At 37.2% G+C, this 13,180-nt stretch overlaps 1 protein-coding gene across 4 annotated transcripts; it reads left to right on the top strand.

Moving 5' to 3' along the window:
- The first annotated feature begins 547 nt into the window (after window positions 1-547).
- On the top strand, window positions 548-10,636 carry LOC110765438 (uncharacterized). Of its 4 annotated transcripts, none has more exons than XM_088253662.1 (9): window positions 548-932; window positions 1,034-1,101; window positions 6,886-7,347; window positions 7,683-7,756; window positions 8,108-8,311; window positions 8,516-8,647; window positions 8,787-8,830; window positions 9,747-9,834; window positions 10,279-10,636. In XM_088253662.1, exons 5-9 carry the CDS (start codon window positions 8,156-8,158, stop codon window positions 10,282-10,284), a joined length of 426 nt encoding a protein of 141 aa, XP_088109788.1. In that variant the 5' UTR covers window positions 548-932; window positions 1,034-1,101; window positions 6,886-7,347; window positions 7,683-7,756; window positions 8,108-8,155; the 3' UTR covers window positions 10,285-10,636. The 4 variants fall into 4 exon arrangements, with proteins under 4 accessions (XP_088109788.1, XP_088109786.1, XP_021824257.1 ...); XM_088253660.1 differs by having other exon boundaries at window positions 8,516-8,692; XM_021968565.2 differs by having other exon boundaries at window positions 553-932; window positions 8,108-8,309; window positions 8,592-8,692.
- Window positions 10,637-13,180: the final 2,544 nt, after the last annotated feature.

Here is a 13,180-nt window from a genome sequence, read left to right as displayed (position 1 = left end):
GAAGAAGACACATCACACATGCATCCTTGAATTGGCATGCCACATTTATAAACTGCATTGTGTACCACCTCTCTAATAAATGCGGGCCTCATTATATTGGTGGGAATGTGGTATAAAAATGTGGTATGCCTAGCATTACCCGTACTCCAATACCTAATTGCTATGTTGTAATGTAATGCATGATATTGTAAAAGCTTTTAGTATATTATAAAACACCATACGAGTTTGTAAACCAACAAAATACAGCAACACCAAACTTACATTCAGATTCAGTAGTATATTGAGCTGCTGAAATGGTCTAAAATTATATATATACTAAATCTAAAACTGAGTTCACGAATTCACTGTTCATAGACTGTAGCTTAGCAATAGTGACGTGACGGTTTTGCGCTTTACTTAATTCTTCCTTATGTTCCCTTTTTGCCCCTTCCCATTCACATCTTTTTTTTTTTTTTATCTGAACTATGAGGTGGTCCTGGATGGGCCCCAACTATGAGTGGCACCTTTAAGCCTTAACCACAACTCAGACTAATCCCCACTCACACCGGGTCGGCCCATACGAGAGCAGGGATCGAACCCCCTCTCTCTCTTAAGGAATGAGAGTGCCGAATCACTCACACCAACCACCTTGTTTCCATTCACATCTCTTTCGATTCTAAGGTTTCGTTCGCTCAGAGCTTTCCAGTCCGTTTCGAACCAGTAGGCTGATTGGGGGCAGCCATGGAAGATCAGAGTTCACTGTTCTGCATGCGTGGGGAGCCGTCGATTTTTGTTTGGGGAGGCGCGCTGCAAATCCAGCCGCCCTCTTGGTCCTTATCTCATCGGTTTTCCTCTCAGATGTTGCGTTCGTGTGTTCTCATTCCAGCTGCGCTTCATCCTTCTTCTCATCGCACGGGTTTACCTCAAAGGATTTCTAGGTTTCGTAAAAAGAGGTTGGTTTTAACGTTTTTTTGGTTTTCTAGGTTGGTTTATTCATTTGTCATGTTGAAAATTGAGAAGTAAATCAGAAATTGAGTTTGGTTTGTTCTTACAGGGAGGAAGAACTAAGGAAAAAGAACTGGAGTGATCAATATGAGAACCCCCAGTCTGCTCATCAATCTGGTAATTGATGTCTGTGTGACTGATATTCTTTTTGCGTGTGGTTATAGACTCCTCCTTTTTTTTTAAAAAAAATATTTATTTTTATGACTTCAGAGCAGAATTATAATTCTAATAAATATATATTTTTTGTTTGCGTCTGGTTATAGATTTTCTGTGTGCTAGGCAATAATTCTAATAAATAGATATCTCTTATTGTATTTGTCGTTGTTTTTGTTTCTGATGATCTCAATGCTATAGATTCTTGAAGCTTGATGTAGAATGCGCTGATTTCTTTTCAATTTTTGTTTTTGTTTTTGAAAAGGTGGTTTTTACTTTTCAGTTCAAGAATTCGAAACAAGTCTGACAGTTTCTGTTTAGTGTTTAGTGTTTTAGGTTTTAGGTTTTAGGTTTTAGGTTTTAGATTAGCATGTGAACGCGATTTCCTTATGCCAATGCTTGATTTTGTTACTGAAGCTTGGGTTTCCTACTCCCCAATTTGTTTATGCTAAGTTTTGCAATCCAAGAATTAGTTTAGTTTCTATCAAGAACCAAATGAGATTCTTGAAATTTTTATTGTTACTGAAATCAGAGTGTTCTGCACACTGATAACTTACATTGCACAGTAAATGAATTACTTTGATGGGGAAGTCCTGTGCTTAGAGCTATCCACTAATATATAAAATGTTTGGTATTGTAGAGTGGAGGCTCTGTTTTTTTTTTTGTTGATGAGAAAAGGGGGTTAAAGAACCCCAAAGGAAAAAACACACAGATTACACAACATTTATCAAACGGGTCTTAGCAACCCCCAGCGAATCATCAGTCAACAGGTTGCCAATCCAAACAGGGCTATCATCAAGGTACCAATACCCCATGTCAAGGTTGTGACTCCAAGTAGCTAAACCATCTGCAACAGAATTCCTCTCTCTATAAATGTGTTGAATGTCAACCCTTCTAAACTGGTTCATGATCCTCTTGCAATTACTAACCAGGCCAGTAGTAGGATGAAAATTATCCACCTCAGCATTCTGTATGAGCTTCACAGCAATAGCTGAGTCCATTTCAATAACAACATCATCAACATGTTTTTCCACAGCAAGCTTTAGGCAAAAAAACAAGCCCCATAACTCAGCTTCAAGAATTTTTCCTTTCCCCAAATTGACAGCAAACCCACCAAGCCATTGTCCTAGGTGGTCTCTGAGAACTCCTCCAGCACCAATAGCTCCAATACTTTCTTTGCTGGATCCGTCCACATTTAGTTTAACCACCCCCAAAACAGGGGGAATCCAAGCCAGCATGACATGCACCCTATCAATATTATTCTGGATGGCAGCAGTAGCTTTAAAGATAAACTCATTCCTCCATTTCCATATGTGCCAGCAGATGAACACAAATAAAATTTTCCAAGGGATCTGAGAGGATTGTACCTTAGAGCACAGGTTGTTTAAAAGCCAAGGGTGTAACTCAGCTTGGTAGAAGGAGGAGTCAAGAGTATTAACAATAAATAAATTCCACACTCTTCTTGCTCTAGGGCAGTCCCGCAGGATATGCATGGTTGATTCAATAGGCCACTCACAGATGTTACAATCCGGATTTGCAGTTAAATGCCTGTGAGTACGCTGATCATTCGACAAAATTTTTTCCTGGAAAACCAACCAGAAGAAAATTTGAATCTTGGGAGGGACTCTGAGTTTCCATAGCACTTTCCACCAAGGATGTAACCACTCTGTCCCTTTGAAAAGTAAGTTGTACGCCGACTTGACAGAGAACAACCCATTAGGAGTAGGTTTCCAGATTTGGCAGTCCTTTAACCGCCCCCCAAAGTCAACAGGACAATTTATAATTTTCTGGACCCAATCCTCAGGTAGCACACTTTGTAGCTTTTCTACATCCCACCAGCCATTAGTAAAGAAATCTGAGACAGCAACATTCAAATCTCTATCAGGAGTAGCATCCACATGGTAGATAAGAGCTTCATCGCATAACCATTTGTCTTTCCAAAAGTTGACACGATCTCCTTTTCCAAGCCTCCAGGTCAATCCTTTATCAAGAATTTGAGCACCAAATAAAATCCCCTTCCACGTGGGAGAGCAGTTTTTCGTAGGAGTCAAAGGAGGTTCACAAAAGGAATGACCCTTTAAGTATTTTTTTCTCAAAAATCTGAGACCACAAGCCCTCCTCCTTCTTCAATAATCTCCAGGCACTTTTAGCTAGAAGGGCTTGGTTCATATGATGAGTTTTCTTGAAGCCAAGACCACCATGGCTCTTAGGTCTACTTGCAATGTCCCACTGACATAGATGAATTTTCTGTTTCTTGTCACTGCCTCCCCAAAAAAAATTCCGATTTAATCTATCAAGATCCCCACAAATACTCATAGGCAATTTGACAGTTTGCATAGCATAAATAGGAATAGCAGAGGTGACAGCTTGGATTAGAGTTGCTCTTCCTGCAATAGAAAGTACTTTACTTTTCCAGGATGCAAGTTTAGCGTGCATTTTCTCCACAAGCTTGCAGTAGGTGGCCTTATTCACCCTAGTGTGCAACAGAGGCATCCCCAAGTACTTGCCTAAATTATTTGTGAGAGGTGAGCCAGAAATAAAACTGATTTTAGCCGCTAACTCCTTATTAGTATTCGGGGAACAGTAGATAGCAGATTTCTCAAAATTGACAATTTGGCCCGAGGCTTTGCAGAAAATCTCAAGGCATTGTTTCATGACTCTAGCGTGCTGCGTGCTCGCTTCAGCAAAAAGAATCAAGTCGTCGGCGAAGAACAAATGGGATACTGCAGGCCCAGTTTGAGCAGACTTCACTGGTTTCCAAGTACGCTTCTCTACAGCATCTACAATGAGATGTGATAGTTTTTCAATACAAAGGACAAAGAGATAAGGTGAGAGGGGGTCACCTTGTCGAATACCATTTTTAGGAGTGAAGGTCTCAGTGAGTTCCCCATTTACACACACTTGATAAGTGACAGAAGAGACACACTGAAGGATCAAAAGAATCAGATTAGGTGGAAGCCCAATTTCATTAAGAACCATTTCGATGAAACTCCAACTAAGTCTGTCATAGGCTTTAGACAGATCGATCTTCCACGCTATTAAGCCTTTTTTGCCCTTAGTGTGCCTGAATTTATGCATGAGTTCTTGAGCAATCAGAATGTTGTCAGTAATATGTCTCCCAGGAACAAAGCTAACTTGATGAGGGCTTATGAGCTTTGGCAGAATAGGCCTCAATCTAGCAACAATCACTTTAGAAATAACCTTATAAAGAGTGCAGCAAAGGCTAATGGGTCTAAAATGCGTCATAAGCACAGGATTTTCTAGTTTAGGAATAAGGGTTATCAAGGTAGCATTCAAACCTGTGGGAATTCTGCAGTCACTGAAGGCTTGGGCGACCATCTTATAGATATCCTCACCACACAACTTCCACTGATTTTGATAGAAGCAAGCAGGGAACCCATCAACACCCGGGGTTTTCAGGCCACCAATGTTGAAAAGGCTATCCTTGACGTCGCTGATATCAATATTAGCCCCCAAAGAAGCTAGATCATTCTCCATAATGCTGGGAAATAAATTAGGCATAGTGGGTAAGTTGTAATCCCGGTGGTTCTCAGAGAAAAGGTCAAGGAAATAGTTCACAGCAAGGTCTTTTATACCATTAGCATCCTCCACCCAATTACCATTATCCATCTTTAATTTTTCAATTCTGTTTTTTCTTCTTCTGATGATGGTAGTTAAGTGGAAAAACTTGGTGTTTCGGTCCCCTTCTTGCAGCCATTTCACTCTTGATTTCTGCTGCCAGAATAATGCCTCTTGTTCCAAGACTGCATTATAGTCCCCAATTAGAGAATTTTCCAAAAGGCTGAGGAAAGGATTAGGCATGTGACACAAAGCTTTTTGGATACCATTGAGTCTAGCAAGGAGCTCGGCTTTCCTTTGCTTCAAATGGCCAAACACAGTATGGTTCCAAAGTTTGAGGGGCTCCACCAGACTACAAGATTTCTCCAAAGCAGACCCAGCATTTTCTTTCCACAGTCGAGAAATAAAATCACGAAAATGATCATGCTTTAGCCACATAGCTTCAAATCTGAAAGGCCTAGAGCTGGGGCAGGACGCAATTCGCGATTTGAGGCAGATTTTAATAGGACAGTGGTCAGACTTGGTCTTCGGGAGGTGGTGCACAAAAGCTTCAGCAAAATACCGCCTCCATTGAATGTTGCAAATACCTCTATCAATTCTTTCAAAGACCCTTTTGTTGCTCCAAGTAAATTTGGGTCCAGAAAAACCTAAGTCGATCATATCATTTTCATCAAACCACTTTCTAAAACCCTTGAGTCTGCATAAAGGAGATCCCCCTGCTTTATCATCTAGGTGAAGCATATCATTAAAATCACCAGCAACAAGCCAAGGCATTTGGTGGCAGCTGGCAATAAAATTGAGATAATCCCACAATTTATCCCTTTTGGTAATGCAAGGACTAGCATAAATAGCAATGAAGAGCCAGGTATGTTGGCCTGGCCAAGACACAGCAGCAGAAATAGACTGGTTGGACGTGCCAAGAATCTCAACTTTCACGTTGTTTTTGTTCCACAAAAGCCAAAGACCACCAGAGAAACCCACGGGGTCTACCACCTCATAATCAGTAAAACCCAAGGAGTGAATCACTTTGAGAGCCTTGTTTCCACCAATCCTTGGCTCACAGACAAAAAGAATATCTATATGGTGCAACTTAGGGCTCGTTTGGGAATGCTTCTCTAGGAAGTACTTCTGCTCATAAGCGCTTCTAACAAAAGCGCTTTTATTATAAAAATCTTGAATTTTCATAAAAAATTAAAGTGCTTCGTGAAAAAACACTTGGGAGTGCTTCCTGAAGAAGCACATAACAGGTGCTTCTCCAAGAAGCGCTTCTATGACCCAGAAGCGCTTCTAAACTTTTTTGCCAAACGCTGTCAGAAGCGCTTTTAGTTATTAGAAAGCGCTTTTGGACCTTTTAGAAGCACTCCCAAACAGGCCCTTAATTAGCTCCAGCATAGTAACTCTAAATTTGGTGCATGCTGCACCTCTGACATTCCAGCATAAAATATTCATTAAAAACGAGAGAAGACAAGCAAAGTCACCTAAGGTGTTAACCCAGCATTTGCCTTCTTGCCAAAGAAGCATAAACCTTCCTGAAAAATAAGAATATGCTGCTATTTGGGTAGCTCTGTTTTGGTAAGCAGAATATGCTGCTATTTGGGTAGCTCTGTTTAAAGATATGTTCATTCTTTTACTACAGGGTTTTAATTCAAATTCGTTCTTATACTGGTTTATGGGACTGGGGATTTGAATTTGATAATTTTTGTTTTGTTTTGGTTTATGGGACTGGTTTATGTGGTTTGGCATGCAACAGTTTAAATGGGACAATCCCAAGTGGTTTGTTTATGTTGAAGAATTTGAGTATAATCTATCTCTTCTACAACAGCCTGTCTGGTGATGTACCTCAAGTGGTTGAAGCATTGAACTTGAGTATTATTGATATTTCTAACAATGATTTAACAGGGCCAATTCCAGAAGACTATGGAAACCTTACCAAGTTAACAGAGTTAGCTTTGTTATTTAATGGTTTTTCTGGTAGCTAGCTAGCCTTGAAAGATTTTTGCAATAAAGGATCCTTTATATATATTCCCAATGTGTCTTCATTTGGTTGTAAATATACACAAATCAATGTTTTTAATTACCTCTTTTTTTTCCCTCTGTTTTCTTCTGTTTCTCAGCCTTATGTAGATCTGAGTTATCAATCTTTACTTCTTTTTTCCCTTTATTTTTCAGGAAGGTTTATGCTTCTTTGGCAAGAAGGCAAATGCTGCAAGGAACCCAAAAATACCAGGAATCTTCATGCCTAACAGGAAACCCAATAGATGACTGTTGGGAATGTGACCCAAATAGGCCAAACAACAGGCAGAGCTTAGCAGATTGTGCAATTGGGTTTGGCCAATATGCTCTTGGAGACAAAGGTGGTGAGTATTATATTGTCAGACTCTTCTAATGATGATGCTGTGAATCCAAGGCCAGGCACTCTGAGATATGCTGTGATACAGACTGAGCCTCTCTGGATTGTGTTCCCTGGCAACATGCTCATCAAGCTCTCCCAAGAGCTCATCTTCAACAGCTACAAGACCCTTGATGGCCGTGGAGCCAATGTCCACTGTGTGGGTGGTGGCTGCATCACATTGCAGTTCATAAGCAATGTCATCATCCACAATGTGCATATCCACCACTGTTATCCGTCAGGTACATGAGTTTTCCACTTCATTTCATGAATTTTTATTTACCATATACGCATGGTTTGCTCATAGTTAAGTTTATTCAGATTTACTTGATACATATGATTTACGAATGATTGAAAATATTTAGTTTTATCTAATACATGTGACTTATGAATAAGAGACTGGGTGTATCTAGATTTACTTTAGATTTACCTTAAAACCCTTTGCCGGGTTGTTTTTGCTTTTACTCAAAAATAATTTCGGTGTATGCTCTTGGAATTAGCTCAAGTAGCGGAGAAGGTGTTTGATAAAAATTGGTTAGGATTAGAATAAGTTAAGATTTCGATCCATTCCATGCAGGCGACGCTAATGTGCGTTCAAGCCCAACCCACTACAGCTACAGCACAAAATCAGACGGATTTTGACTGGTAAAGGTATTCTCAAGGAAACTGACTTTTTGGACTTTATTTACTCTGTTTAAAATTGGCTTTCTGAAAGGGAAGATTTGAATGACTGATGAAACAGAGAATATGATTATCTGTCAAATATTATATTGTTGTTTTTCAAATAGCATTCTTCTTCTGGCTGCTCCTATACATATATATAATGACAAATAGCATATTTGGATAATCAAATTTGTTCTTTTTCTTCCTTTTCAAAGTTACTAGGTTTAATTGTAACCGAAAAAAAAGTTACTAGGTTTAATTTGTGCTTGCACACAATATATAATTTATTCTCCATTTAGCTTAACAAACTTATTAATGGCACTCTCTGCATATTTTCAGGATTGATACTCAATCAAATACAAGGCGATTTCAATCCCTCTTTCGTGTATGAGCCCTCATAAAGTTGACATTTATATGCTTTTGTTGAAGAACTTTACGAAATTTTCATTACATTTTTGTGTTGTTTTACCCCACATTGTATTTCAGTATCTTCTTGAGGATGTTGCTTTGGAGCCCAAACGGTTGAATAAAATCCCTGTAGGTCAGGAGTTCATGATTTTTTTTAACTTTTACAGGGAACTTTTTACTTGATGTGGATAACTATCATTCTAGCCATGACATTGATTGAGGAGCCAATATATTTAGCATTGAAATTTAAAATTAACTTTAGAATTCTTCATTAATTCTCATGTCCAGTGAGATCTATTTCTTTTACTTTCGAGGTTTATATTTTTTTCTCACTCGGGTGGGTTTTCTGGTAATGCATCTTCAGCCCCTGAATCAAGAAATTGTAAATTCTCCAGTAATGTGTTGATTCATGCAGTTGACAAACTTGGGAGCTTCTTAAGGAAATTTCCTCTTTTTCCAAATGCTTTTCTGGTTAGTGGTGTAGAAAACTTCTTTATTATTGAACTTGCAGATCAGGTAAATTTTGAAGCACTCTGTGCTGCAAGTACTTTTGTTGAGTTTTTGTTCTCACATTGCATTGAATGAGGGTGATATTTTCTTTACTGGTCAGCTTCAAAAACTGAAGGTGGAACCAGCACATAAAACTTCTCCAGGGTAATATTCTAACCAATTTTTAGGTTTAAGATTTAAGGCATCATGTGAACCTGGTATTTGGTGGCTTCAGATTATTGACTTATTTATTGTGGTGCTAATTAATTAAACTCAAGTTATTTGTGCCTAATGAACCACAGCTGTAATAATTTTAGTTGTAATATGTATGTGTTTGTGTGTCTATTTGTTTTTTGGTATATAAGCAGACCGCTGTCTCGCATTCTACATGCTGAGGCTGATAGATAATTTTGATGAATTAGAACTTTATGATACACAAGGACAGAGTTGTAGGAACTGTCTTCGCTCACAATTAAGATGTCATTGTCCTCTGAATGAATTTGAAAACAAACCAGTCTTCGCTTCATATCCTCATATTTTCATGTTTCCATTTGTTGGTATGAGAAAAGGAAATGTAACAGAGGTGGTGATTTCTGTTGGGGTCCATATTTTTTATATTCCTTCATATCCAAAACAGTGTTGCAACGGATTAATTAATTGAGTCTGTCTTATCTCACATGGAAAACCAAAATTATATAGGTCCTGCTGCATGCTAAATTTGCAACTCAACTCTTTCATCTATGTTACTGAGTCTTTGGAGCTCATTGTTTAGACTGTTGTTTATGGAAAGTTTGATGATTTGCAGCATCAGTGATTTAGACAATTAAGGCAGTGATTATCATCCATAGTTTTGACTTTGGTTTTCCCTTTTGTATTCCCTATAAATTAATTTTAGTGAGAAATCTAGATTTCTATTTCAGAAGGTTTGTTCTAGAAAATGCAAAATCCAAATATTATGAAGTGTGCACCGGAGAAGATCCTCTTTTTGCTTTTCCAAAATATAAATAGTCTATTATATTAGTCTGATGTTTCGTACCCCCAACTTATCTTTTATAGTTAATGTTCCATTTGTGTTTTGCAGGCCTGAGTCATTGGGTATTATTGTTGGAATTGTTTTCTTGGTCTTGGGAATCTTATTCCAGTATTTCAACTTCACTGCAGATTCAAATGTAAGTTTGCGCTCTTTCATTGAATACAGGAACATAACTTTATTTCAATTTACAATTTCTGCAATTTATTGTTGCTCAGAGGTGAAACTGTTTGTTTTTGGTGAAACATGAGAATTCCTGTTTGTTTATTATCTGTTTGCCGACTTTTTAAATGTAGTTGTTTACGTAGTTAAGGGCGTTAGTGAAAAAACTGTTCCCACCAGTTGACGGGTAGGTGATAAGTACATTTTGTTCAAACCCATTAGAGTTTACAAATGAAATAGATGGAAAAAAAATTTATGGCCTAATACTAATGTGGTGTTTAAATTTGGTGGCCTATTACTAATTTGATGGCCTTATCAGATGTTTTAGATGTAATGAACAAAACTATAACCTATAACCTGTTATTTCTGCCTTTATTCTGCTTACATTAACACCTGTCATTTTTCAAATTTGTACCAACAGAGTTAAAACCTCCGCAGAGGACAAGAAAGAACATAAGCCACCTATACAGCAGAGCTAACAAGAGAAAGAACCCCTTCTAACAGAGATCAAGGCAGAAAAATCCTCTTCCACCATCCAGTAGCATATATATAAAGACCTATCCAAACTCTTTTGAACAATGAGCAACTCAATATTGTCGATATTTTGATGTTTTGACTGCTACTTGATTTATTAAAATATGGTCAGCATTTTAATCATGACAAACAGCATAAAAAACATGTTATTAACCTATTTTTTGTAACTTAGACTTGTTAAACAAAGCATGATGCCACTATTTAGATCTCCATGTCTATATAAATATAGTACCATTTTTCCTACATATTTCACAACTTCGTACACATTTCATGCGGTTTTAGAACCCGCAGCATCGTGCGGGCTTTTTTGCTAGTGAAATCTATATATGCTTTCCGGATCCCCATTTTCACCATGCTTGTTGCTTTCGACCACAAATGTGAGATTATTGTTGAAGATGGCCGACAATCTCAACTAGCGTACTTCTGAATTCACATGCAAGTAAAAGCTATTTTGCTTGAAATTTTTTTTATATATATCCAATCTTTGATGCAAAATTAAGAAAATTAAATAAGAAAAAATTTAAGTGGGGTGTTCAAAAGTTGAAAACCAAAGGCATGGGTACCCCTACTTTGGTGCATCTCCTATGTAGTCAATCACCACTACACTACCCCACATGATCTTGGGATTATTATATTATGTTGGGTTTTATGCGGTTTTGCTTCCTAAATTATTTGCACATTGTCAATTTAGCTTTTTAATAATTTTTTCGGTAAATTAAGGACTTTAATTATTTAAAAATCGCCAATTGAGAGCCTTACATCAATTTTTTTTTTATTCCATCCAAATTAAGGGTAAATTCGTAGTTTTATTTTTATAAAAATTAAAACCTCACCTACCTAAAATTAAACATTTAAAAAAAGAGAAAATGGGATCATGGGATTATTATATTATGTTCCTTGCTTTCTTTTGTTTTGTACCATATTTACACTGACTAAAATTGAAGAAGAAAAAAATTCGGATTAATTTAAAGTAAAAAACTGAGGTCTGTTGTTCCTTCCACTCAATTGCACTCAAATGCCATCATCAACTTTCATGTTCTGCCTCTGATTTTATTTAGGGGCAACAAAAAATCAAATTATATGTTGTTTAAAAATAAAATAAAAATTAGATCCATAAATTGAAAGTTATTGAAACAATGTAGTACAGTCGACTACCGTCCCTAAAAAGCTGGGTTACTTCCTTCTTTCCTCCTATTGAGATTGTAATTAACGACTAAGCAATGTGATTAAGCTAATTGATGCAATTATCATAAGCAAGCATATGATTATCATAAAGTTGAAACAGGGCATATGACTATGCGGCAACCAAGTCAGAAGTTTTTCTGCAATATTAAACCTAATATAGAAGGGCCACCACAGCCACAGCACAGAGATGACATAAAAATAAATAAATATTGCTGATTTTTGGTAAGCATTAATTATAAGCTAAACATGCACGTCCATTTAAGTTGTGCATCCAGATCTGACCTACCAGCTCAGCTACATGAATTAATACTGCTGTTGCTTCCATTCAATTCGAGTTAATAAGGGCATCAACTCAAATTAATACTGGCATGCAATTTCTATTCATTGTGCCGATCAATTTGAGAGTCAAAATCAGTTCAACAATTATTACACTTTTACTGTGCGTTAAAGTGATTAAGCAGTTATTCGTGGATATGATATGAGGTCTCGTGTTCGAATTTTCCTTTTTCAATATTACTTGTACTAATAAACACAAAAATAGCTCTCCCACAACAAAAGTTTAAGTTTAAATTAATTTCATTCTAACCCAAAAGGATTAAATGAAGTTAGTAAATTTGACTGGTGGTTGTATTCCGTTTTTCTTTGTTTTTATTTCTTTTTCAAAAAGCTACTAATCCAATCCAACCTTAACATCACCTTTATATCCACACACAATTAGCAGTCAAAAATTCATAGAGATTGGAATTTTATTCTTTGTCATTAGCTAGCAAAGTTCAAACGATGAATGTACGTATGCAAGCCCAAGATTCCAAAAGCATGGTATTAAATCACTGTGTGATTGAGATATTTACCGACCGATTAGAGAGAAAATTGGGAGATGCGATCCCATAAGCTAGGCTATTAGTGGACTTTCATGTCAAGTCAATGTCAGGCCGATTATTTTAGAGTTAACAGTAAATACCATACGTATAATTAATTCACACCCCTCTAATTTCATTGAAGGAATCATTTCTATACGAGAGCACACCAAACTTTTCAAGAATAATAGTTTTGAAATACGCCACCATGCTTTAGATATTAAAATATGTATTCTAGTGCTCTAATTACTTTTTGCTTAGGGGCTAATTTTATTGTTAATTAAGGTGGGCGTGATGACATGTTAACATCACGCTTAAAAATAATGTCTACATCATGCCTAAATGTCTGCTCTATTGGATCTCCCTATCCCTACACCCCAATTTTCATGCCTCGAAATCAATGAATTGTAAATTAAACCTAGTTTAATGCACGCCCCAAATATTCATTTTTCTAATGCATTTACTTTAATAGGCTTATATTGACTTTGGAGGAGAGTACTAAAACACCAGAAAAATTTGTATGAAACACAGAATGCCATGTGAAAGCATAGTATACTATAATTGGTGGGGTATAGCAAAATAGTGTTATCCCCGTTTCATGTAAGTGTTTTGCTTAAAACACTGCATGGAAAGAGAATGGTTTTTGATCAAGTACAACGAAATGGGGGGTAGTGTGAGATTCTCCTTTTCGCTAGGCTTTTCTGTTAGGCAGAGGAGATGTATGTTGCGGGCCTTTGTTGCCCTAAT

The sequence above is a fragment of the Prunus avium genome, chromosome 1 (assembly GCF_965620075.1).
Source record: "Prunus avium chromosome 1, drPruAviu1.hap1.1, whole genome shotgun sequence".
NCBI classification, from domain to species: Eukaryota; Viridiplantae; Streptophyta; class Magnoliopsida; order Rosales; family Rosaceae; genus Prunus; species Prunus avium.
Note: the sequence above shows the minus strand (reverse complement) of the source record. Positions and strands in the feature narration are given on the sequence as shown.